Source organism: Gallus gallus, chromosome 1, assembly GCF_016699485.2.
Source record: "Gallus gallus isolate bGalGal1 chromosome 1, bGalGal1.mat.broiler.GRCg7b, whole genome shotgun sequence".
NCBI lineage: Eukaryota > Metazoa > Chordata > Aves > Galliformes > Phasianidae > Gallus > Gallus gallus.
Window position 1 is genome coordinate 180,130,580 of NC_052532.1, and position 27,791 is coordinate 180,158,370.

The window sequence follows — 27,791 nt, forward strand, 5'->3', positions numbered from 1 at the left end:
ACTGTACTTTGGCAACAGTTGGCTTCTCAGTAACTAGGATACACTCAGGATATGTGGGCTAGAAGGACAGTCAGACTGCATTGGTCCCATGGGGGCTGAAAGACTTTCCTCTTCAGCTAATAGAAAACCAGGCAGCCTCTCTCCATCCCTTCCTTCTCCCAGAGGAATACGCCCAGCATAATGTTAGCTTCTTTTTAATCACACACACACACACAAAACAATGCAAAGAAAAGCCCCAAACGCCCGCCTGTCTGTGACACAGTCAGATTCTGAAAGTTAATGATCTAGAAACAGTGAGGCACCACTGAGCACCCAAACACGGCTTCAGCCTCAAAGTGGCAGGAAGGCAGTGCAGCATTGCCAAGGAGTCCTCACAAGAGCACTAGACTTCTTCACAGCTCAATCCAAGCAGATCAACTGATTCAAAAGGGGGATCTTTTATAGGTATTTGAAATTTTCTTAGTCCCCTGAAAATATGAAGCCTAACATCTTAGTGTGCTCAAGAAGAGGCAGTGATGTAATGAATGTACTTTATAAATTCAGAATTTCACAGTAACAAACAATAGTGACCCAAATAATTCAGTTACCGCAAAAATTACTTTCAGATGCCTTTATCTGTAACAATGAGTGATGTTTTCAGATGTGCACTCACACAGATGGACATCCAGCTTTTATCTAAATAGGATGCAGCTCCCCAGGCAATCAGTTGGACGTGACTCCTATCCACAGAGCACTGACGATGGAAAATTTCAGTCAGGTTGTATCTCCAAACTGCATTACCTGCTGACACCCACAGTGTTACACCGAGCACTGCTGGGGATATTTGTCCAACTGAAGTTACATCAGAAATGGCCAATTTTAAACTGACAGCTGTCTTCAACAAATCGATATCCGTTACAAACTTCATCCCCATATCAGATCACTGCTCATTTGTCTTAGAAATGACCTTTTCTAAATGTGTTTCAAATTACTAAGACAATTTCCAGGAAAAAATACTAAAATGCAACCTAATGTGTCCTCCTGTGTCTGTAGCTTACTAACATAGTAAATGTATGAGGCACTTAACTACCACTCCACCTTATCTTTAGAAGTAACATTTCTGCCAATGGGTACATTGTTCAGAATTAAAGAGCGTTTCTACCCAGATTTCCCTTTTTCTACTCGTACACAGGGGAACTGTATACTTACAGACAATACAGTTTTGGAACCCATTCACTGATTTTGATGTTTAAAGATTAAGGAATTACTGGAACAAAAATAATTAGAAAGCACAGTCTTTGTGGGTTACCATTTGGCTACATGAGGCTTTGCACAGGTAACAGAGCAATCCAGACACAAAGCTAACGGCGTTGCAGAGGAATAATTGTATTATTTCCTCTGAAGTCAGACTTTCCACAGACAATTGAATTAATATTAATGGTTTCAGTGTTTGTTTCAAATAATGAGGCGAAATTGCAGCCCAGCGAGATGAAAGTACTCCCTTTCATGTGGAGCATCTGTAACTCATGAAGGAAGGACAGGATCTGCCAAACGCTTTTATGCAACATTCATTTGTATGAGCAGTGAGAGCCCTAATATCAAAAAATAAAGAAGCCCAAAGAACTTCCGCTGTCAGAAGCACGAGAAAGAAACTTCAGGAAACAGGACTGGACTTTCTTTAATCCCTGCTTAACAGTAAAGACTGTCTAAGCATTCCTTATTCAGTCCTCTCCTGAGTTCCATTTGCAGAGGCCCAGTGGTGGCACTCCAGCACGAGAGCTATTACTCCCCAGTGAAAGGCCACAGGGCACTTTTAGTTCCAAGGATCAACAGGACTTTATGTCAGCATCATGAAAATAAACGCTTCTTCTCACTATGTTAACATTAACATACAAAACAAAGACACAGTGTAAAAATTGTGAGAAAATACAATTCAGTGCAATGTAAATTAGACCAGAAATTCTTTGCTATGCTGCTGTAAAAACGCCAAGAGCGAAGTAGGATAACGTGAGAGTACACAAAACATTGTTCACAATTATAAACATGGAGATGATTTGGAAAGATTTATTAGGAACACCAATGAGATCGTTGTTTGAGGAGATTCTTCTATGATCAGTAGGCACTGTTGGGCCCTTTCACTTCTCTTTATTTCAGAAGCAGCAACGTCTTTGTAAAAATGCGTACAATTACTATTGCTTTTTGTACTCAAAACACGTCAGTGCTCCTGAGGGTACTCCAGATACAGAATGACTGTCTTGGAGGCACACCTTGTATACCACTGTACAGTCAGTCTGTTTTACCACAGGAGCTAGTTACAAAAACAAATATATATAAATATATTTTACAGTAACGCTATAGCAAAATAGAAAATGTAAGTGATTTATAAAAATAAAATATAAGCATAATTTCACCAGGAGAAAAGCAGCAGTATTACACGTGGCTCAAGGGTCAAATCCCATTTAACTGAGCTAAAAAAAATATCCAGAATTTCCAGCTCGTTAAACAGGAAGTTCTCTTGTTTTCTGTTGCACTTCTGCCAACTATCACTGTGGCATTATCTTTAATGTATGTCCCCTTCCCCTCACCCCTGAAATGTACTTCAGTCACTTTTCTCATCATGCCTCTTTTTCAGATTGTCCACTCTGCACAGCCATGTTACTGTACCAAATTATTACCTGCAGGACTTGACACTGACCAGTTAGACAAGTGATGATTCTTAGGCTTTAAGAACATTATGTATGAGCAAAGTCCTTGCAAGCCACAGAGAACAGCAAAGCACTACTTGCTTTTAGGCTGTATTGCAAACATAAGTGGAGGAAGAGAATAATGTTTTCTTGCTAACAAGTTAATGAAAAAAACATCACCCCAAACCATCCACCTAATACTGATACATATAAACACGTACAATTGCCCTGATCCAATGGTTAATATGGTAATACAAATTTGAAATGCTATGACATTTGCTGCTGAAAAATAATTTCTTCCAAAAACACACTGGATCCTTCCAAGTCACACCCAGGGTTTCCAGCCAGGAAAGAGGCGGCTCAGGTTTTTAGGGTCCATGGCCTGCTGTATGAGCAGGTTCACCTGCCCTCCCACGCTGAGCACCGTTCCTTCCTCAACACCCTTCAGCTTCTCCTGAAGTCTCATCAGAACGCGCTCAGCCACCTTGTTAAAGCTCTGGTCATCACTGCTGGCAGAAAAAAGGGAAACAGCAGCACTAGATACAGATCCCGAACAGAATGAGCAATGCTCATGTAAAAAACTGTAAAGCACAGCAACAGTGCAGTTGGCAGATGAAAAACAAAAGTAAATCTGGCACCTGGCTTTCCTTTTACATGCTTGTGGATCAGCACCGAGAGTAGAGCTCATGTCAGCTTCATCCTCTGGTCCCTGCTGCAGATATAAAGCTTTCAAGGGGTTCATGGTCCAGTCAAAAAGGGGATCATAGAGCAGCACCTACATCACAAATACGCATACATTTAATTTCAGCTGTTAATGACATCTAGTTCAGTGCTCTAACAGGAAGGGAAACATTCAGTTGATGCTCATGCTAACTATAATATCATGACCTATTGCGGGGAGGGGAAAAAATTACTTAGCAGACAATGCAACAATAAAACCACATCTGATCATGCCAAGCATCTGTGTTCTTCATACTTGACTCAGCTTTGACATTCAGTACCATTGTAGCAACAAGGAGGTCTTCTGTTTTCATACATTTCTAGGCACTAAACATTATTATTAATTTTTGATGCACAATATAGGCTGCTTAAGAGTTGAATTCTTTGTGACTTATGCAAAGAGTATTTACTTCAGTTGTCAGTACTCATGCAAAGAACATGGTTCTGTGGCTAGAAGACAGTCACAGGTATCTTAGATACAGAAGAAGGAAACCTGTTAGTCTGAAACAAATGGTCCTCAAAGAAAATGCAGACTGGGCTTGATTTTACTGAATTAGCACGGTGTAGAATTAACAAATCTGACCAACTATACTAAATGCAAATTCCAGAAAGCAAACAAAAAACACATAAGTATTTGGTATAGTAACCTGTTCAAAGGCCAGAAATTGAAGACACTGGCAGCTTGCTATTGGAAAGAATGAAAGAGTAGTTACCTCCACAATAGTCAGCAAAGCTTCCTGAGAATTTCTCATGACAGCCATTGTTTTCTCACAGCATCTAGAAAATATTTTACTGTATTATTTAACAGTTAAATGAATAAGAGTGTGTGATTTAGAGAGCAGCACTGAGATTTGGATATCATCAACAGAAATCTAAGTCTCCCCTCAAGCACTGGGACTATTAAACATGAAACAACCATAGTGCCAGAACTACTCTGCTGCCTTCTTGCCACCACACAGCAATGCAATACAGGACCACTTACCTCCTGAAGACTCCTTCTACTCCAGTAATGCCCATTCCATCCACAATGTCTCTAGTTAATCTAAATGGAACAGTCTCTGGTGTGGGAAGGATTTTACCTTGCTCAAAAGCAACTCCTAAATTAAAGATTAAATATATGTTTAAAAAAATATTAAAAAAAGAAAAACAAAGGTTCTCTTATCTTTCCAGTTACCCAGATCTATATGCACCAGCTCTGCAGTTTGTTCATCTATCAGGATATTCTGAACGTGTCTGTCTCCAAGTCCAAGGATGTAGCCGACTGAAAGAAAAAGGCAAGTCTTGAAACCATAAGTACATACCATGAAAACCAGGGAAAAATTTACAACACACTATTAGAATCGCTTCAACACACATAAACAAACAAAGTGAGACTAATTCTTCCCCCACATAAACATATTATTCCACTAAAGAGCAAATGCCACTTCACAAATTTCCTATGGAGTTCTGTCATCTAAATTCTGCTAAACTGTACATTTACTTAATTTTTCAGCAAAAAAGGGAGTGTATCATAGAATCACAGAACGCCTTGGGCTGGAAGGGATCATCTAGGTGCAATTCCCTCCTGCAGACAGGTTTGCCAACCACTAAATCAGGCACCAGCTGAGGCTGCCCAGGGCCCCATCCAACTTGGCCTTGAGCACCTCCAAGGATGGGGCACCACAGCTCTCTGGGCAGCTGTGCCAGTGCCTCACTGCCCTCTCAGTGAAAAATGTTTCCCTGGCATCTAACTTAAATCTCCCTTAAGTGTATAAGCAATATGCTAATACCTAAAACAGGGTATATTGCAATGTATACAATATGCTAACAAATATCTTCCAGAGATTCAATACAGAGCTGAGTCACCCAGAAGTCCAGAACCTCTGTACATACACTTCCTCACTGAGACAGAGAAATCAAAAGAAAAATGCCAAGTTTAAGTAACCATTTCAGTCACTCCTAATGACACCAGTAAGAGGAAAGTAAAAGATTAAAACATTTCAGGGTACAGATGAAATGAAAAAAAAACTCTGAAAGCCCAACGGAATTATTATTTAAAAACCACCTGAACCTAAACACATAAAATACTCTATAAGACAAATAAGAAAGAGGGGAGGGAGGAAGAATCAGCAGTTTTAGTTAGAAAAAACAGTGCTGGTGCTTTTGCTGGCATTTTTTGCCCCCTCCAATTCCCCTTTTCTGACACGTGACAAAACCAGAAAAGCCATTACCTCCGAAATGGTAAAACCTTCTCTTTACATAACCTAAAAAGCCATGTTAGTAGATCAGTGTGATACCTATAGAAGACGTAGCCACACTGCGGGTGTATGCCAATCGCTTCTCAAACCACACAGCTGGGTCCCGGAATTTTTCCATGCAGAAATAACGAAACACAGGTTGAAAATTGTCACAGACCTTCATGAAGATGTTGTATTTCTCTTCAGAATGTTTCTTTTGTGCATCCTTTAAACATAAAAAAAAAGTTTTTAATCGATTGCTTTGGAAGGAAATATGTTCTTTTTCACTCTTCCCCCCACCCCTCCAACGCTGTTCCCACCCCCCTGTCTGAGCTTTGAATGAATGTCTTTTAACAGCAAGAATTAATACTCAGCTGTCTGCTTTACTGAGCACTTAAGGAGCCGGACCCCTTCATGCTGTCTTATGGCAATTAAGATAGCACTTCATCTCAGCTGCATTCTAACATCATATTCTTGTACTCAGGTATTTTGCTTTATTCCTAAAAATACAATATTTTTTAACGCAATGAGAAACATGATGACTATAAGCTAATTCAGGGTAACTCCATATTGAATCTCTTGGGTCACTGCAATGGTTATTTTGAAATTCTGATATATTTACATTCTACAAAACATTTCACATACTTCTTGGAGATTCAGCCATATTCAGTTCTTTCCCACAACAGGAATTCATTCAGCAATTTTGATTTTGCAATAATTTTTCCCAAGCTCCATTCAGAAGAGTCTGAAGATCTATCTGAACCATGCCACAGGTTGTATTCATTATTACATGTCAGAAGCATAAAGAAACCCTCTCTGTATGGCAGAATATTTTTCTTCAATTATTTTGACTCACCATCATTATCTTCTGGCACTGGAAACCAGAGTAATCGTGAGGCCTGTACCTCTTGTGGGCTCCCTGGTCAGCGTTCACAAGGAACTCCCCAATGGGGATTGTTCCTGAGCACCACTCGAGCACACCGCTCCTCTGAGAAAGGGGAACTACCTGCACAAACAAAACCAGTGTTGCACATTTTTCTCCTTAGCCCAGAGAACCCTCCACTACACACTTCAGTACAACTGAATGACTCTGTCCAGTTTCCACGCTTGGATCAGTGTTCCAGAAGATGAAACAGGCCTTGAGAACCACAAGTCTGTTGGCCTCAGAGAAATAACTCCAGCCTGTTCCCCTCCATTTTCTTCCCTTATAGAAGTCTCTTTATCTCATTATACAATCCCCTCTTTCTTCCTCTCTGTTCCTGTTTCTTTTTAAACACGTAAAACCATGCATCTTTATTGAAAATTACTTAAAAAATGTGAATCGAACTCCACCTGTGAAGTCCTGGACTACACTGGCACTGCAGATACCTTCCCTTAGAGATTCTGGAACACACAATTCTCACTTGTCAAAGACAAGAACTTAAACTTTTAATGTACTTATTCAGGGTTCACCTCCACAGCTATTGCTATAATCCCTAGCATATAAAAAAGGAAAAGGAGGAGAAAGTTTCTGATGAAATGCTCATTCTGCATTTACACTTAGAATTTATTGCCGTATTCTCTATTCCAACAGAAACAGATCTGCAGTTCAAATCCCACAGGGACAGATTCCAGACAGAACTTCTGGATTCTACTGCAAGGAACACTGCATGGCTAAAATTAACAACAATTCATGAACAAACTTGTATGCTCAAGTTTAATAACTTACAATTCAAAGGCTATGAATGACTTAATTTCAGTTAGAAGTTCATATAAAGAAAGCTTTGAACAGCATCTCTATGTAAGAGTGAGCAGCAGCTTTTTAAGGGTTGGAAAAAAAAATGGTCTGTGATATTAAATTTATTCCACACTTTAAAGGCATAGGGGCAGTTCTAACAACATATAAATAAATATAGTTTTATATTATCTTAGGGTCAAAAAGAGGAGAAAATACGCTTTATTATGCATCTCAGTATTTTTTCCTCTGCTGCAGCAGTTGCCCAGGGTTACCTTGTATCTTCGGATGGTTAATTTTCTCTTCCGCGTTTCAGTGTTCTGCTGGAGCAACGTGTTACACATCTGGAAAACCTGCTGCATAACAGCGTCTTGTCTCAGATCGTCACGGCCCTTTCACATCAATAGGAAAAAAGCAGTTAAAGAGCACTTCTTTCAGCATCCAACCTCTTGTTCTGCAACCCAGAATCATAATTAACTCGACAAGCTGTCTTTTTCTTTTCACAAATGCTATTCAATTAAGGTTCCAAACAACCTACCTACCTTAAGGTACCCTTTTTTACAAAAGCTGCTTTGTTCTCTGTATGTAGTAATCTGACTGGTACTGCCATTCTGTGTAGAAAGTGCATGCCTGGAGACTCCCATCTCTCTTTAAAACTTTTATAATTATCCAACTCTGAACAGCCCATCAGAATTCTCACAGCAGCTCCTGAATGTTTACAAGGGCATCAGAGCCAGGCAGAGTGAAACCAGCTGAGCTCACTGGTTCAGGTATGTAGGTGTCTCCACACGTTTCACGTTGTCTCTGAATTGTAATTATTTTTAGACGGGTGAAAAAAAAGAAAAACGGAGCTGCAGTACACAAAATGTTGATGGTTTTATTGGATGTGCACTCCAGGTCAGGAATTCATACATGGCTGCATGAGTCAGCAGGCCTGGTAACAGTCAGGCAAGCTACTTTTTTATGCTACTGCCTATTACATGCATTTTTTGAAATATATTTACAAAAATATTCAATGTTATCAGATATTTTGTGACTTCCTTTACTAAAGCATCATTGAACAGGGAAAACTGAACTGTGTAAAGTTTGCTTATGGCACACAAGTGATACTAGAGAAAAATGATGTGACGATTTAAAAATTGCCATTACAACAGACAGAGCCTACCTTCACCAGCTGCCTCCTTTCTTTACCATCTGATCCTACACAATCTATTATTTTTGGCAGATTCAGACCTCCTGCTAAGTGAAATTCTGGCTTAAAAGACATTACTGTCACCAAATTTTCATATCTTCCTGTGGGATCCACCTGAAATTATAAATTGGTTTAACATCAATAGAAATGATACCCGCATTTGCCTCAGAGAAAACGTTAATGAGATGTTTGCAAACAACATCTTAAATATTACTATAAGTGTTCTGTCATGTACAAGGATAATACCCGTAAAAGCTACAAAAATATGCTGAGCGAAGGCATGAGAGTGATTCCTGCTTGTTTGTCTCACTGGTAGAGGGGATGTGGTGCTGTAGACTTCTCAACAAACAATGACACAACTTCATCTTGTGCCAAGTAGCATTCTCCTAGAAAATATTCATGTGTGGTCGGAGGACACTAAGCTTACACTGGGCTGCAAATGGACCCCATCTATGATTCTCAAACTGTCCATACCTGTAAGACCTGTATCTTCAACCACACTGCATATCCTTGTGACACAGAGCAACCCTACTCAGTTAGCTGTAAGGAAAGTTGTTTACATTACAGATCTCCTATTATTTCACATCATTTGAACAGTGGAAGAATAAAAACAAAGAAAATAACAATTTCACCTTACAGATGAGCAACACCTGGGAGCAAGAGGGCCCTACAAACAAGTGCAATTTAGTGTGAGTGGCAGTTTTGGGCCTCTGAAGTCAAACAGCCTAAAACAGTCCCTTGGCCTGCCTGTTCAGCTGTATAGACATAGCCAGGGGGACTTCAACACAAGGAAGTTCAGCTTCAAAATTTAAATTTTAGATGGCTGGCTCAAAAAGCAATTACACACTCCTGAAACTGCTAGGTTTCCTAGGTAGAGGAAATATGCCCACATGTTTGGGCATGTAAGTGCCAGTACATCCATCCATTTATGCTAATGAGAATGGACCATTCGCCATTACTGAATGCTAAAGCCTATAAACTAGTCCATTAGGAACAGCAGAAGAGGCAGACCCATTACACCTCACAGCTTTCTGAACATTGAATGCTGCCCTAAAACTCTGAGCTAGCACCTACAAAATAAGAGATTCAGATTTCCAGATCTTCTCTGCAGCTTAGGGATCTCATCACCCCTTTTGATGATCAAAGACTAACCAGTACTAACAGTGGCAAAATCATCTTCATAAAAGAAGCCCCTATCTAGTAAAGCTAAGACTTTGGGTCAGGGTCTTCCAAAGGCCTTCTAATGGGAAGGATCTCAGCTGGCATCTCCCACCTCACAGGGAAGTATCCCAGATGAACAGACTTGTAAAGAACTCCAGGATATGATGAAGAGATATACGGTCTTACTGTCATAAAAACTTGAAAGTAATCCTAAGATGTGATATTATAACATATAATTATTTCAATTTCAGTCACCTTAATTTCCATGGTAGGAACAACAACATCCTTCAGGTTCTTCAGTTTAATAATTGGCTGGTCAGCTGGAATACTTATTCCTCCTGTAATTAAATTATTATTTTTAATTAATTAATTAATTAAATATGAATTAATGGAATTCATATTATACTTTTATATTTAGAATTATTAACATACATTTAAGTTCAGAAAAAGCAGCTTACACTGCTTTTGGGAACCAAAATCCCACTGCATACTTCTGTTCTGGGCTGATGAAGATGACCACGGGACAACTGGAGCTTTCTGGAGTTTAATACTCACATAGTCCAAATCGTACAGTGCAAGCAATGCCTACAACTTTTAATGCAAGATAAATTCTACATTTACCAAAAGCAGGGCAAAATGTTAGGACACTACCTCCTTTAACAAAATATCAGTATTTAGATTTTTTTTTCACTGAACAATTTGTGTAACATATATCTTCAGTACTGGAAATGAAAATCATCAAATCATTTTTCCAAGACTTACCTCTTTGGGTTTTCCATGGAGTAGCATCTACATTTGCTAATGTGATGTAAGCATCACAAAGCGCTTCTACATCTCTAACCATGTGAGCTCTCCTTTTTCTTATGATGTTGATTATATTTCTAGCAGCCTCCATTCTGTCCTTAAATATAAAAATATAAAAATCAGATCTTGCAAATGACACTTTGTTCATTTAAAGATGCACAATAGCATGCAGCTACTTAAGTACAATTGAGATCAATTGTATGAAAACAGATAACTGCAGTAAATTACAGCTCTTCTGATACGAGCTTTTTATCTATCAGATAAAGAGAAAAATTGAATATTATTGAGGGTAGAAATGGAGCAAATCTGTCCAGTCAAAGTGCAAGAAAACTGCAAAAATTCTTCAGAAAAAAGGGACAGGTGGTTTCAGATACTCTTTCCTCATCTTCCTGCTTCCATTGCTTACTCCCAAGTGAAGTAGAAGCCTCAATGCAAGGGAAGAAATTTGACCACGCGTCCCTTCTGTACCTAATGCTGTCAGACTTAGTTCAGGTTAGAATAAGCCCACTCCTAAGTGTGGGATAACAAAAGGAAAAAAAGCCACATACAAATGTGGTGAAAATTTGTATCAGGCGAGGGGCAAGAGGGCAATGCCATATTGTAGTGAAAGGGGAGAGAAGGGGCATTAATCCAGACGTGAGTTGATTCCATAGGCAGGTACCAACCAAAATTAAGTCATCACAAAATTAGTATGGAGCTGCAGTTCAGTATTACATATGATTGTGGCTTTTAACATTAATGTCATATAAAGAAACAAAGAACACTCCGTAAGGCTAAACACTTCAAACAGATGGTACCACTTAAAGCAGAAAGATGCTCCATTCAGTATCTACTTTCAACAACAGATGTACTCAAGCCCCTACTTAAATAACAAATAAAGGACATCTATCACAAAATGCTATGCAATAACTTGGAGGGTATTTGTTTTAGGAAATGTTAACCTTGCTTTGTTTAGCCTTAGTAATAGCCTATTTCAACACTAATAATCAATTCATACACAAAGGAAGTTCTACTGTTGCAAAAAAGTACTTCTTTCCTCTCAATTTTTCTTAACAAAAGCCAGCTGCTGAGCTCTACAATAAAATATTCCTTAAAGAAAATATTCCTTAAACAAATACCAGAGATAGAATATTTATTTATTACAAGACTGAATGCGATTAATAGAATTTTTCATAATTACCACATCAAGCTGTGAAATTTCTTTTGGTGCATTTTTAATTAACTTATTTATTCTTTTTGCATCTGTTTTTGTCAGGAGTTCATCTTTGTTAGCGTTTGCCAAGGCCAGTATTATAAACAAAGTGTGATGTGGGTGATCCAGTGAAATCCTAGACATCAGCTGTCAGGGAAAAACAAAAAGATTCCATTATTGAAAAGTGTACGGAAGAAAGAAAATTAATTAATTAACAGCATTACATTTTTAAGCTTCTAAAACTCTCCACTGAGAAATAAAGAATAGGAATCACTTAGACATTACCTCCACAACTGTAATACATTCATAATGCATTTCTATATCTGCACAGGATTAATTTTATACAACAAGAAAACCAATGCAATGTAAAAATCCCCAATCTTCTCCCTCCCAGATCCCTCCCCATACTGAGTTTGCATTGTTCATTTCAATCAGCACTAATCACATCCATAACTCATTGAGCTATGACTGCACAAAGGAAGATGCATGTTGTTTAGGAGAATGTACCACTACGCCAATCAAAATATCTCCAGAAACAAAAATGGTGAATTACATTATTCAGAACTTCATGAAATCCCAGACCACCCATCATCTTGGTTCCCATTCGAGCAGCCAGCTGGTACATCAGAGGCAAGAATTTGTAGGAAGGGATTTTCTCTGCATTTTTCTGTAGAGGAGAAAATTCAGTTAAAAAGTTGCTAAAAAGACCAAGAAGTACTGTAATCATAAAATACCAGGGAAGGGGGAGACATGTTGGTTTTGTTTGTTATATTTAAACAGAGTAATTATTGCTGTGTGATCAAATGGCAACCACTGAGTATCACAGCACCTTGATTCATATTCCTAGGCCTTGGTGACAAACAGTATTTGCTGTTCTATTAGAGCTGAGCTTAGATACATTAATTCAGAATACCCCCAAATCTAGATTCACTGATCAAAAAAAAACCCAACAATTTACAATCTAGCTTAAGACAATACATAATTGGGTGTTAAAAATACAATTAAAGGAAAACTTAGTATTCTCCAAAGTTAATTGTAAGAGAAAATGAAGCAACAAATTCTGCAGGTTTCTGCTATAAATTCAGATTATTCATGTAAGAATGAAGAGACATCCTGCATCACTGCAGAAATTACAGAACCAACCAGAGAATGACCTTTGTAGTCTCTGCTTACTGTGTTTTTCAGATAGCCTAAAAGCACATCCTTTCACCCAGAAGTGTGTATAATTCATCTCTCCAGAACAACATACTCACAAATGGTGCATGAGTAGTATACAAGATATGTAAAGAGCAACACTGGCAACAGTGAAGGATCATGAAATGCGTTTCATCCTACAGACATGTCAAATTAAAATGCTTCATTAAATTGAAAAAAAATTAAAATGCAGTGAGAATGACAGCTGTCAATGATAAGCAACTCACCGTTGAGCAATAATGACCAGAAAAGGCAAGCTTTGATGGAAAAGTTAAGGAAATACAAAGAAAAGCATACAGCACAGCACAATTCATCTCCTACAAACAGGAGCAGAAGATGGATAATGAATATAAAAGCATAATAAGGAAAAACAGCGGGAAACGTACCTTCATCATTTCATTGACTCTGTCAACTCCAGAATTTTCAAGCCATAGGGAACACAGTCGGAAGATCCACATGTCATGTTCCTCTCCACTCAGCAAACAGCTGATATAGTTCTCCACCGCTTTACACAAGAAACGCTGACGATCCTCAGTTAGGGCATGGATGGCACATTCATCCAGCTCAAGCTCTCGCTGAACCTTCACCGTATATCTATGTGAACAAACATTGTTTTTAAACAAGAAAGTATTTCTCAATGAACTGACTGGGCTGTCCCTATTTCTGCTGCTTGCCAATTTCATATTTTTAACTTGTTTCATATGTACAAGCACAATAAAATAAACATCTGTGAAATGAAATGGTGGAAGCTATTCCTTTGGTGCATGTCTAAACAAACCCATCACTCTAAGTAAATGCTCAGTGTCTTTTTTCTTTCTAATGATTTCATCTCATTCTTGGTATAAATGTGAATCACAGAATCATTGAATCACAGAATGGCCTGGGTTGAAAAGGACCACAATGATCATCTAGTTTCAACCCCCTGCTATGTGCAGGGTCACCCACCACTAGACCAGGCTGCCCACAGCCACATCCAGCCTGGAATATGCAGTACAAATCGGTTGTGCAGGAACTTCACTTTCCAACTCTTGAAGTTCAGATTTCACCACCTGCTTGCAACTGCCCTCACTAATTCTTTTAATAGTTCCACAAGATGAATTCTAAACTTTCATCAAATGTTTAATTGAAAAAAAATGTCAAACTCACTTATTTTTACTCTGTAACATTTTGTCTGTCAGACGGGGAATAAATGTGAATTCTGGCTCATGGTCATCCATATTTTTTAACTATTGCAAAGCTCCTTGGCTTAGTTTTGGCCCACACCAACCAGAACTTTCCTAGCAATGTCCAAGCACAGTTCAGTTACTACAGGTAATGAGGATTACAGATTCAGCCACTGCTGTATTGCTGTAGAGATGAGAGTCATGCTGTACCAGTTGTCCAGACAGACAGATAATTAGCGAAGATGAAATCTTTAATGGCTCTGTAGTAATCACCACTCAGTTTCAATGCTCACCTATTGGTCTGAACTTTACGCTCCCTCAGGAGGCCAACCTCCTCCTTGGCCTTCTTCAGTAATGCCTGCTTATTTTCAAACTCTGAGGATTTCATGTAATTCTCAATTCGCTGGTACTGATTATCAGAGAAACGAGCCAAAGACAGGAAAGCCTTCGTCTTTCCTTTCTTCAATTCATCACTGTTGTCTCCATGGTGGCTTGCAGCAATTTCCACAGCCTAAAAGGGAAGTTACAATAATGGAAAGGCTGATAATCAGATACATAGTTGGCTATTGCACAATACCTGACCAAACTACTATAACAGAATGGAAGGGACTCCTGAAGGCCGTCTTATCCAAATCCTTCAAGCAGGGTTCAAGCAGGGCCACTTGCTTGTCTGAACTAGACGTGTTAGTTAAGGATGCCTCTGATTGAATATATATAAATACAAAATAAAATCTGTCAGGCTACTTTTGTAATACAATCTATTTTTAGATTAACTAGGCATGAAGTTGTACAGCCTTGTATCAAAACATGGTAAGAAAAAATAGAAAATAGTCAGAAAGTGACAAAAAGAGAACTGTACATGAAAATCGCTGATACAAATTACCAGAGTGATGAAACAATATAGAAAGTGAAAGAGAAAAGCAGCGATGTGCAAAATATTTTACAATAGCATTATCCCCAAGACTGAGCATTTTAAAGACTGAACGCACCTTCTCTAAGTATTTCTGCATGATGACTGTAGGGTTTTCCAAACATGTTTCTGCTAACCAGGTTCCGCATAGCCTCAGACACTCTGTATACATCAATTTCAGGTGAGGATCATTCTCCACCTTCATGACAGCAAATTTGGGGAGAAAAAAAAAAGAAAAAAAAAGAAGGCATCAAATGAAAGAACACTGACATAGTAGGTAGGTAATTCACAGATCTTCTAACTCCTCTAAACATAATTCAGTCACTTAGGTCTATTACATGCAATGCATCGACATTGTCATTTACTCTCCACATACATAGTAGTCAGTAACTTAAATCACATAAAAACAGTGCATACTTTGAAATATCTGACAAATCGAACAATGAAAAGCACAATAAAATAATAACAAAAATGAATAAAAATAAATTCAGAGTGTGTTTCCAGAATAGTTATTTCTAATATACCTATTTAATTTGAATGACCACTGTGCACAGTGAAGGAAAGATCAGGTATTGTGATAACTATATGTGATCATTACATTTTTCAGGCAGACATCTATATGGAAACTTGGTTAAAAAGTGCTCAGAAAAGACAATGTAGTAGATTCCCAATGCAATTGCCTGCAGATTGGAAGCTCAGCTTTAATTCTACAGCAGGACAAGTTTCCAAAATACTTCTAGTATAGGATATGTATTAAAGACCACCTGAATGAGATGACAACACTGACTGTAACAAGCTGACGAGTATCACAGACTGTCCATATACTTACACATTAAGGACAAAGGATAAAACAAAGGATAAAATCTTTATCCTGTAACCAAAGATGTAAAGTATTCCCAACATAAAATACTTAAACAGTTCTGCTTGGACATTATTCCATTTAATAACTGGCACAGAACAAGAAGATATACTTCTATCAGACAACATTGTATAAAACATGTTCATTTGTTTTAATCAAGGGAAATTGATATTAATTAATTGATATCTGAATTTAAATAACTATAAATCTCACAGTGGTGGCACTGGTAGTTGAATAATGAATTCTGACACTTGCCCCTCCGATGGATTCCCTTTGAAATCCCGTGTTACAATTGGCTAGTACAGATTTTTTTCTTTCTTTCACACATCCAGAAACTGAAAAGTACATTTTGTAATATTACAGATGGCCTTTTCATTTTATTCCAAGAGAAAACCACAGATACGATTTTAAATAAGTTAATTTCCATAAGATCTCACATTACATAGCACATACCTGGAACCAAATTGCATCTAATTTTTTTATCAACTCTTTCAGAATATTCAGTGCAAGGCTCTCTTCCTTTTTAGCCCAGAAAACCTGAGCTTCTTCTAGTTGCCATTCAGAAACTCCATATTGTGTTGGGTTGTGTTGTTTGATCTGAAACATAGCTCTTTCTGGAAGCTGGGGGAAAAAACAGTTAAACAATAATTCTTTAAGTCAAATACATGGATCTTATAGCAAGTTTTGTTTCTACACTTTGTCTTAACTTGATCTCTATGTGCAGCATATTCTGTCTATCTAATGCTAAGTATATATTTCAAGGAAAGAGACAAAGCAATCTTTCCACAAACTTGAACAAAATCCCAACTTGCAACAAAAACACAATACAGAATTGAACTTCACAACCCCCAGGTGAAATATCACCATGAACATTTTAAACGTCACGTAGTTTGAAAGGCCCAAAAGTATATCCCCAAAGTTGTACATGACCTGCAGCACTGAAAAGACTGGAATGACAGTGTTTTCAGAAACGCACTGGCTCAGTATGCCAGAATCTTTTAAACCTCCCCAGATATAACACCTCAATTTTAACCTTTTTTTTCTATAACTAAAAATCAAATTCAAAAACATGAACTTCTATTTAGGCTCATACAGGACACTCCTCAGCATAGTGTTAGTAGCTGCGTAGCGAAAAGATTAAAAAAAAAAAAAACATTAAGAAGGTAACTTCCCAAACAATTCTAGAGGCACTGAGTAAACTATTTTATGAAGTCAACGACTTCTACTAATTAAATCATTATTCACTGAAAGAGTTAGAAACATTCTGAAAGCAAATTTTAATGTACTTCCCCATACTAGTTAATCATCTCTACAGGTTATGTATTTAGCTGGAACTATTTCCTACAGAAATTTCCTACATTCAAGGATAGGGATGCTCTATAAATTATGGTTGAGTTACTATTCCAGATGCATAAGCTAGAATGAGCCAGAGTTGACTTTGGATCTTAAATGCGTTCAGCATGAGCAGCTGCCTAAACCACCATTACTGCAAATGCCATTAAGCCATTCACAGAGATATTTCACACAGTATAATGGTGCTTGTCAGGATATAAATCCTCCAAGATAACACTAACAAAACAGATGCAATAGAGTTCTTTCAGCAGCCTTAATCTGGAAAACCAGACAATATTGTGCAAGTGAAAAATGGATTTATAAAACTCTACAAAAGCAAAGTAATAGACTCATAAGAGAATTCTTTGATAAAAAATTCATTTTAATATTATCTTCTTCAGAAAGTGGCTTATGGCTGTGAGCAAACATTAGAAAATATGCCAATAAATACACTGAATAAGTTCTACATATTTTAAGCCTCCAAAAAAGTCAATTCATTGAATAAACTTAGAATGCAGTTTAGTGCTGTTGAAAAATGAAGTTATTTTACAAACTGAAAAACTACACATCCATCACTAACTTTTCCTGGAATTTGTCACCTGGGTATTATTAGCAGTTCTTGCCAATTTAGAGAGCTCCACGAGATGTTTGGTGAGAATGTCCTTAATACATTCTCTTTTGGCACTTTCATTCTCCTTTTCAAGCAAGATCTCCAAAACTACAGTGCGCAGAGCCATGATAGGTTCCTGGAAATGGAAGTCACTGTCCTCAAGAAGCTGGGACTGTCTCTGCCACTTCAAATAAATATCATTCAGTTGTTGAGTTGTAGCAGGTCTGCAGTCATTACTAAAATGGAAAAGACCTATTATTAATTCTTGTTCTAAATACCCCTGAAATGCAAGATGAGTAACAACAGTAAACTAGAGAGGCAATCTACTGCAACTGGAGTTCACAATCTACAGTTCTAAACCAAGAAACAGCCCAGAGAACCCCGCTGTAAACACTGTTGATTAAGATGTTTTGAAAACCATCAGCAAAGGGAATCACATGCACGCAGTCACTGGACTACTTGAAGAACTCCCATTTTGTTCTATGGGTCACATACAGATTAAAATAAGAAAAAATTCAAATTCTGCGGCATTGTAGCAGTACAGGTTTCCATTGTATGTATGACTTTCTAAGTTCATTAAGTGAAAATACAAAGGTTTTTAGTAATCCTGACATGCTAAATCACAGTAGAATGCCTGTAAACAACCAAACTGATACAACTACGGCAGAAAAAAACTGTGATATTTAAAGCACTGTTAAAAAGCAATGTTAGGAATTTATCTGAAATGCTGATAGGCAATACTGGCCCATGACAAAAGTGGTTCAAATTGAAGCAACTTTTAACAGAATCACAGGGAGAGAATACTCAGTTATTTCAGCAGGTCAGAAGCTAGGAGGCACGGCTGCTGCCCTGAGGTGCATCAGGGAACTCAAAACAAAGCAAAGCAAATAGTTACTTTAAAATACAATATTGGCACAGTACCAAATAGTTAAAACTAGAACAGGAATAAATCCAGTCTGGAAACAGAAAGTATCTGTTTTTGTATTCCCATTCTAAAGCTAAAATCCATAACTTTTTAAGGCGGAGTGTGAAAAGTTTAGGAATACAATGTGGTGAGGTCATTTTATTTGTGCACTAGACCTGATTATCAAAATTCAGAAAACTGAAAAAGCAGTACAAAACAATGCTTTAAAGATACCTGGAAAATAGCAGACCTATATTTTCCAGCTCTCCAATGAGCTGTAATCTGCAAAGACTTGGATATAACGTATACACAGACTCAAGACTGCCTTTGCAGAGCTCTTCTACTTCATTCACCCTATGGATGTAACAGAGAAATAGCAATACTTTTTTTAATTGGTAATAGTTGTCAATATCTACAAAGAATCCCAAATAACGACAACATAATTTCCACACAGCGAACAGAAACTGAATAGTAAATATGATTTTGTAGTACCACTCAAGTTAAAAAGTTTGACAATAAATGAAAATATGATAAATATAAACAAAGCATATGTAATAGCTAGCCTGAGAAAAACAGTCAGAATCTAAATCTATTTAAGAGGACTGCTAAATAAGGGGTGCATACTACTGGAAAAATATCTCCAATTAACACTCAAATTATATATGCACAAGTTAAAAAAGCATAGAAATTAATTTACAGCAGAAGAACTAATTCTATTCTATGAATATTAATTTAAACCCATAAAACCCTGTAGAAGTTTTTATAAAGAAGCTGTGACTGCAAACAAACACACATACACACGCACACACATGCACATATACTCCCTCCATCTCCTTCTTTAACAGCAGAACTTTGATATGAGTGGGTTTCTTTTTCTTTGTTTTTACCTGGCAACCTTAAGAGTGTCATAAAAGGTAGAAAATTCTTTATCTCGTAAAGACTGAAGAGCATCATACAATGATTCATGGTACCCTGATCCACCTGTTTCATCCCTTAAAAAGAACAAACAAAAATAACATAAAATTAAGGGAAAAATCTCTGCAAAGAATTCAGTTCAGTCTTTACAACGAATATTTTATGAGAACATTATGTGGGGCTGGATGAACTGCCGTTTCACGTTACAAAAAACATAATGTAACCTTCTCAATTTCAAACGAATTTAGTATTTTATAAATTCAAACTGTTCTTTTAAGGAAAGTTTTAAGAACAGAAAGTTTTAAACTTTTAAGAACAGTCAAAACATTTGGAACACCAGAGCTTAGGCTCACAGTTACATAAGACAAAAGCAACTGTACAATAAAAACTTGATCATAATGCATTTCTCATGGTATTGTGCTGAAAGATATATCATGGTATGTATGCATCTTCAATTTAGAATCAGCATTTTTTAAATTTAACTTCAGAAATACTTTTAAAATGAAAAAAAAAAAAAGAGAGAAAAGAAGGATGGAAGAAAACAGTGTTCAAATTCATTGCCTGAGTCCATTAATTCTATCCACATTTCTCTGTTTTACCCATATCACTTTTCTTTCTTCTCCTTGACCCTCCACTTTCTTACTGTCTCGTTCTCTTTTCTTTTTCTGTCTTATACGCTGCTTTTCCTGCTCCTCTTTTAAAGATGTGTGTACAACCCTTTTAGTCAACTGGAATATTCAACTACAACATGTTAGATTAGCAGCTCCCTGTTTTCACTCAGAGGGTGGTAGCGCACTGGAACAGGTTGCCCAAGGAAGTTGTGGATGCCCCATCTCTGGAGGCATTCACGGCCAGGCTGGATGTGGCTCTGGGCAGCCTGGCCTGGTGGTTGGCAACCCTGCACATAGCAGGGGGGTTGAAACTCAGTGATCATGATCATTGTGGTCCTTTTCAACCCAGGCCATTCTATGAATCTATGATTCTATGAAAAGGACAATCACTTCCTTAGTTTTACTGGCCACATTATTTCTGATACAAGCCAGGATGCAATTAGCCTTCATGGCACGAAGGGAGGGATTGCTCCTTATGATGAAGTAGCCAGGAATCAACATTTTCTTATTTTCTTCTTGATAACATTTCAAGGCTTAGTGATAAGTACCTTTCCCATTTGTTTATAAACTAAAAAAAATAATAATAAAAAAAATTAGAAGTGCATCTCTATCATACACAGACATCTGCTGTCTGAATACAAATATAAAATTTCACTTAGGAAGAGTGTTAAAAGATTGAACAAACAGGAAGTAAATGAAGATAATATAAAGTGAAGTACATAAAATAAGTCTAAGTGAAAATGATGGCATTTTAGTTCAGTGATTAAAATAAAGTAGGTGACCTGCATGACAGAAATTATATTCTAACGTCTTCCATTTTCTTGGAATTGAAACCACTGCCTTTCAGTCAAGAAACTGAAAAAAGTAAGTTGGTTTACTTGACAGACGAGATGTTGTCCCACTGCATATTCCTCCATGCTGCCTGGTAGCGTATTTCCTGTAGTTCTGCACACCACTCAGTATTCTCATGTTCCAGGCCTTTTAAATACATGGAAAGAGTGTGGCAAAGCCCGAAATTCTGCAAAGCCTGCAATTAACAAAGTTAATGAACGTTGCTTTTCCTCCTTTGACAATCTGAACTGTTTTTTAAAAGCATTTGTTTTACCTTTGGTAACAAAGAAACCTTTACTGGTAAGGCAGAACCATACATATTTCTCAACTCAGTACAAAAAGCTTTTAATAAGATAGCTATTAATCACATTATTAACACCTGCAAACTTGGAAAATGGTTTATTACTACTGTCACTGGCACTCCTTGAAATAAAATTTTCATGATGTGTTTGAAATGAACCATCTGCTCACATTTCTCCATTCCATTACTCCTGGGTAGTAAGCCAAAATTTGCTTTACTGTTTCTTCCTGGGGAAGAAGTTTCCTACAACTGTTTAATTCCTATCCACTTGAAGGTCACGATGATGCTACAGTTGTGATCACTTATCCACATTACATGTTTAGCCAATATGAATTGGCTAACACTGTGGAAGTTTAATAGTGATAGTAAATAGTTAGAAAATAACACAGGAAAATTAAATGAAGTGTAATGCAGATGTGCTCGTGTTACCACAGAAGTGGTGCAAACACTTTTAGGACAAAAAAAAGCAACATATTTTCAGTCATCAAAACAAGACAACATTAATTCCATTTATTGATTTCATACGAAATACAATTTTCAGGTAGACAGTAGCCATAATGTACAGGTTTAAAGATTCAGATGGAAAAAATAACCAATTACTTTTTATATTCCATCATTTTAGGAGCTGCCCAAAATTTGTATAAAATAAAATATATTTTGAAATATTTCACGAAGTTCATGATCTGAGAGAGAGATTATGGGCAAGTGACAAAAGGACAATATGCCTGAGTGTTTTCAGGACAAATGCTGATTTGTCTTATATTATATAGTTTGGCTACCTATAATGACAGAGGACTGGACTTGATCACCAAAGGGTTTTTAGTATGAATGACTGAGTACATTGGATATCAATTCCTACATTCATTTCCTATTAAAAAATAAAATTACCTCTATTATCCCTGCTTGGCGAGTAGATGGAGAGAGGGTTGCCTCAAGGTCGTATGTTAGAAGAGCTTTATCCCATACTGCTTCATGCTCATATGTTCTTATCCTATTGTAAGTTAAAGTTTTAAATTTAAGTTCCTTGCTGAGAACTGAAACCAATGACTTTAAGGAATATAAGATCATTAACAAATTATACCGTGCTAACGGCTGTAACATTCTTCCTCCACCACAACCATAGAGACTGTCAGGCTCTCCAATACTTTTGTATATATCCATGAGAAGGTCCTAAAACATACACCATAAAATAAAGAGTTACCTTTCTTGGAACTAGTTGAAGTGAATTTTATACATACCATGTACATTCATAAATACAGGACCTTTCCATGTAATATGTTGTTACCATTGCTTAATTTTCTTTTATGCAATATAGAATCATAGAATCACTAAAGTTGGAAAAGACCCACAGGATCATCCAGTCCAACCATTAATAATATCTCAGTAATATCATCACTGAAAGAAAAGTTCATAGCATAGCAAAGGTTGGAACTATGTAATTTGTCTAAAATACCTCTACAATTATGGAACAAGAAAGAAGTATCCTCCACCAGGCTACTGAATCAGATTTTATTAAGTAAGACTTGTAAGAGCTTATACTTCTGCAGTTACTACAACTTGCTACACTAGCTCACTGATTTTTAACTAGCATTTCTCTATGACAAAACAAAAATACTCTGTTTGGCTGCTTACCACCATAAGGTCAGCACTTTTGAGGAAGAAAGTCTGCTTTGCTGTCACTGAAAATCTGCCACCTAGAGAGTGTTTCATGTGAACAAATACTGCATTTAACATGTCTGTCAAGACCACTGAGTTCACTCTGAGCACAGGTAGAACTTTCAAACACAGTTTTTCAAGTTCAACTGGACTAGCTGCTAGCTCAGATGAGACTTACTACTAACTATATTTAGACAAAAAGGCTCAAAGATTATTAAGCACAGACATATACCTGTAAACTTATGCCAGTTTCTTTACTTTTTTCATTCAAAATAGCAATAGTGGATTTTTCACTTTCTTCTTCAAATGTCAAACTTTTAGCTGCTTTGAAAGAAGACCTATAAGAAATGTTTGAACTGGTAAGGATAAATTAATTCTCATACAAAGAATAAAAGAAATGATAAAAGAACATGTCAGAATTAAGGCACATATACCAAATGCAAGACGACTTCCGATACCTTTCCAGGTTATTCAAAACAGCTCTTACCAGAATAGGAAAACAGATCAACTGAATTGAGAATATCAACACCAAAGAATTACAGCTTATTTTTGCTTGGTTGGTTGTTTTTTTTTTGTTTTCTTTTTTTCTTTTTGGGAAGTACATAATGTCTAATTTTTATTAAATCAAATTGATAATTTGCTTTTGTGATTGCCTGAAGCAAGAATGCTCTCTTCTGTGAAAGAGTAAAAACAACCATAGAAGACCTTAAAACCATACTCTCGTTACATGTTCTCTGACTGAGTTATTTGTGGTCCTAACCAAGCTATTAAGTTAGTGCCATATTTGGATCTTGCTATAGCAGAAGTCAAAGATGACTGTGCATCATGTAAGAAAGCTCCCACTACATGGATCAGTAGAGGATCAGTTCTACATTAGAAATTATGAATGAAGTTAAAACTACATAATTCTGTAGTTTCTTTCTCCTCTTGCTTCACTTTTGGACATAATTTAACCACTGGTACGCTATTAATTACTAGAAAGAAAACCTGAAAAGTGCTCTATTTAAAAAGCAAGATTATATAAAGTATTAGCTTTAGCCAACTTCCTCCAGAATACACGTAAACACTTCCTGCTTAGTAATTACAATTACAATGATTTTGAGTGTGCCACATCTAGCAAACTTGCAAGGTTGGGATCACTTTGAAGGACTGGCAGAGATATTTTAAATGGCAGTACAAAAGCCTGAGAGTTTATTTTAAAGCTTCTGTGACTTTTCATGTAAAGAACAATACTGGAACACATGAAATGTGATCAATTTTACTAGGCATTTCAAGAAATTGCATTTCTCAAGGTTTACCTTTTTTGCTGTTTGTCCATATTTATCTTGTCTGCATAGATTTCTGCATAGAGCAGGGCTGTGAAGTGAGCAGCACAAGACTGTGCTGCTACAGCAACCTCAAGATAATTCAGATCTAGCCAGAAGCTGTCATCAAAAACTGTACCTGAAACAGATCTGATTTAAAAAAAAAGACTTTAACACTATTGCAAGAGGCCTTCTCTCTAACATTAAACAAAATAAATCCAGCTCAACTATAAAATCTTCCAAAGGCTAACATTATCTTAGTCTCCAAATCCTAACCTCATATCACAAAAAGTTTATCACACCGAAAGTTTTCAGAAAACTTTCAGCACAGTTAATGCTGTTTAAGGCTAGCCACTTTATTCCATAACAAATACAAGTTCATTACTAGATCTGTATTCTTTTAAGAAATGTGCTCTTTACCAGACTTTTCTTTCTTAATCGAGACCGTCAACAGATCTTAAGACATAATTAAAGCTGAGCAACATTTTGGAAAGCCGTAAGTCACCTCTTTTGCCTCCTTAAGTAATCAACGACAGCAAGCATGGTTCGTCGAGATACTTTATCCACACTTCTAAGAACATGGGTTTCTTGCTCTAGGATATATATTTCAAAAGAGAGAAAATAATGAACTTGTTTCATAAGTGTCCTTTACATTGCGTTTACTGTCTCATTAAGATCATTTGCACAGAATCACATTTGAAGAGATCTCTATCATTTTTTCACTCCTGTCCCTGAACTAACTGGAAGTTTATAAAAACTTGCTGCCTGTCTTCAAAAATGTGCAAGATACTGAGCTAGTCTTTATGGCCATGCTAGGCACAATCTTTAAAAAGAGCCTTAAATACATATACTATCATTAAGCTCATTTACAGAAATCTTAGTGTAAATTGAAGCCTTCCCTTCACCTCTCCAGCAACCTGAAGCTTGTGTGACTTGCCTGTAAAGACACTGTACAGATTCATTTCTTTAATGAAGGAGGAAGTTGAAAGATACGGCAGAGTAGCTACTGAACAAAAAAAGAACATTAACATGAAATTACTGTGTGTCAAGTAAGGGCCAGGCTCAGCTAAGAGAAATACATGACTTCAGATCCTGAAAATCAGTTCAGTCACATTAGATCATTCCCACAGTCTAATACTGGAGATCTTTTTAGACAGATTTCTGCTCACTGCAACCACGATCTAATTTGAGAGGACAGTCGCCAGCTTGATTAGAAGGTACATTACAGTGAGACAAAACAATTCAAAGTTATATCCTCAGGCTAAAAGAAAGACCAATAAATCTCAACCTATTTCAATCTACCAAAATAGTACATTCTTTCATTGGAACTTACTGCCTTACTCAAACTCAGCTGCAGTTGTTTTGGATTACAGCTTCCTTTCATTCTGCTGAAATGGAAAAGGCCTCTTTAATGTATAGGGAGACCAACACCAACATCAGGTAGATGTTCGAGCAAGAGTTAACTTTTATCTAAGGGGAAAGTCTAAGATAAAATTGTTTTCATTCATGTTTTTTTTTTTTTTTTTTTTTTGAGGAAGGCAGAAAATTAACTGTCACCTAGTGATTTTAAGACACAGTTCAAGTTTTAGTCTAGCAGCTTATCACATCTGAATTCAGCAAGTAATAAACATTACTCAATTTAGAGTAAGGAAAGGAGCTATAGAGAAGGAACAACTTGGGTCATGCCAATGCTTCAAAATCACAGATATTTCAGTGGCCAAATAATTAGACAATAGTTTTTAGAATTCTGTCTGCCTACAAGAATGCATCACGTATTTGAAGTCAGAAGATAGTAACTCTTTTCAAGACTAGAATTCCTCTTTCAGATGAAAGAAAAATATTGTGACATTACCTGAGTCAGAATTTTGTGGTGTAGCAGATCTACTGGATGAGGCAAATCTGCAACAGGCAGTAAAAAACTTCCGTACGTGAACTGACAAAATATTTCGCCAAGATTCGTTTGAATCATGAAGAAGGATATCATGAATCAGGTATGGAAGCAAAGTTTGACTCAAGTCTGTTTTCACCTAGAATATAATTATGCACAGCAGTTGCTAAGAAAAGGAACCATAAGCCCTTTTTTCTCAGGTTATAAGCAAACTTAAAAGCCTAATGGCCATTCTACTTTCTTACTGAAAACTGAAATGTATTGATTCAGACACAAGACTGAAAACTACTCAAAGCAAACACAAAATGCTTAAGACTAGGAAGTATACAAAAATGTGTAACCCTCAATAGGGCTGTTCTACCCTTCAGTTAATATAATCGCGTAGAGGTGATCTGATTACAATCCTCTCCCAAATCCAGTATTTCAAGAATGTATTTAATGAGTATCTGCAGTATCTGACCATATAATATTCAATTTACCGTTAAGAAAAAGTAGCAACATAATAGTAGAAATTACTATTTGATATCTAGTTGAGTAATCACATAATTTTTGTGCATCACCTCCCACAGAGGCCTGTGTATCATTCAGCTCACCTCACACAGTGGCTTCATTAACTTGAGAACTTCATTTTGCACGCCTCCACTGTCCAATATTGAACGAGTTAAATTCTTGATCCAGGTTTCATGACTTTCTCCCAGAGGAATCCACAGGTTTGTGTCATCCAAAGTTTCCGAAGAAGCCTCTGAATCATTAGCTGGCATTGCCAAAACCTAGAAGGAAAAAATATACACTGCAAATATAAATAAATGCATCATTAAAAAAAAAAAATCCTGCAATCTGCTGAGGTTAAAACATTAAGTATGGACTGTGCATGAATTGCTTGATCAATTTTGCTCAAGCAAATGTAAAATTACACAATGAAATCTGAAAGTATTAAAAATAAAACTTTAATGATAACACCAACAAGGCCATGTTAGATACTACATTTACACAACTACAAATTACACAACTTTTTTTCCTGACCTACTTTCCACCAAGTTTTTGCATCAAACAATGGAATCCTGTGAAAGAATGTATTAAGTTACAAAGTAGGTAATCAGAAAATGTTTGTCTAGTAATGAAAACACACAGCTTTCTAATATCATATTGGTAATTTCCTACATAAAGAAACCCCAAATGCTAAGATAGAAATGAAAAATAGGAGATGCACAAAAGCAACAGCATTTGCCATCAGACAGATGAAAAGACCAGGTCTTGGATTCAGTGAAGTCCATTAAAAAAAATATTTTCACATTTGCTCTTTTTTATACTTATTTCTATGCTTTCTCTACCCTTATGTCATATAAATAAGGTGTATCAAAGGAAGTACCTTCTTCTTAGGCATTCTAAAAGGCTGTAGATAGATTAACATGGGATCACCTTGACTTTTATAAACTTCCCAAAATTCACTGCCAGAACTGGTGGCTAATATGTTTTTCAAACAGGAAACAGCAGCAGCTCTAACATCAATACTGAAAGAATAACAGAGAATATTATGATTAATAATTTCTTTTAGTTGTTTTACTTTCAAAGTCACCTTTGTAAATATGCAAGTCAAAGAATTCCATAATCTAGCAACGTGTGTCTAACGAGAAAATGTCTGTGAACAGGA

The 27,791-nt window shown here is 36.8% G+C and overlaps 1 protein-coding gene across 6 annotated transcripts in view; it reads right to left on the reverse strand.

The window, feature by feature from the left end:
* Positions 1 to 1,796: 1,796 nt before the first annotated feature.
* The window catches only part of ATM (ATM serine/threonine kinase), a 59,696-nt gene continuing 33,701 nt past the window's right edge, over positions 1,797 to 27,791 (reverse strand). For 2 of the 6 annotated variants that reach the window (XM_015277571.4, XM_040646548.2), the window contains 29 exons: positions 27,510 to 27,651; positions 26,734 to 26,910; positions 26,105 to 26,279; positions 24,758 to 24,845; positions 24,247 to 24,402; positions 23,181 to 23,286; positions 22,374 to 22,462; positions 22,181 to 22,283; positions 21,039 to 21,187; positions 19,522 to 19,626; positions 18,869 to 18,988; positions 17,720 to 17,966; positions 16,242 to 16,409; positions 15,009 to 15,128; positions 14,313 to 14,530; positions 13,243 to 13,450; positions 12,216 to 12,329; positions 11,651 to 11,809; positions 10,429 to 10,567; positions 9,922 to 10,004; positions 8,479 to 8,619; positions 7,589 to 7,705; positions 6,456 to 6,605; positions 5,660 to 5,825; positions 4,558 to 4,644; positions 4,366 to 4,480; positions 4,097 to 4,160; positions 3,302 to 3,438; positions 2,028 to 3,172 (listed from right to left, as the gene is read on the reverse strand). In XM_015277571.4, the coding sequence (XP_015133057.2) occupies positions 2,989 to 3,172; positions 3,302 to 3,438; positions 4,097 to 4,160; positions 4,366 to 4,480; positions 4,558 to 4,644; positions 5,660 to 5,825; positions 6,456 to 6,605; positions 7,589 to 7,705; positions 8,479 to 8,619; positions 9,922 to 10,004; positions 10,429 to 10,567; positions 11,651 to 11,809; positions 12,216 to 12,329; positions 13,243 to 13,450; positions 14,313 to 14,530; positions 15,009 to 15,128; positions 16,242 to 16,409; positions 17,720 to 17,966; positions 18,869 to 18,988; positions 19,522 to 19,626; positions 21,039 to 21,187; positions 22,181 to 22,283; positions 22,374 to 22,462; positions 23,181 to 23,286; positions 24,247 to 24,402; positions 24,758 to 24,845; positions 26,105 to 26,279; positions 26,734 to 26,910; positions 27,510 to 27,651 (4,027 nt within the window). In that variant the 3' untranslated portion in view covers positions 2,028 to 2,988. The other 4 variants (NM_001162400.2, XM_015277574.4, XM_040646498.2 and 1 more) reach the window with 4 other exon arrangements.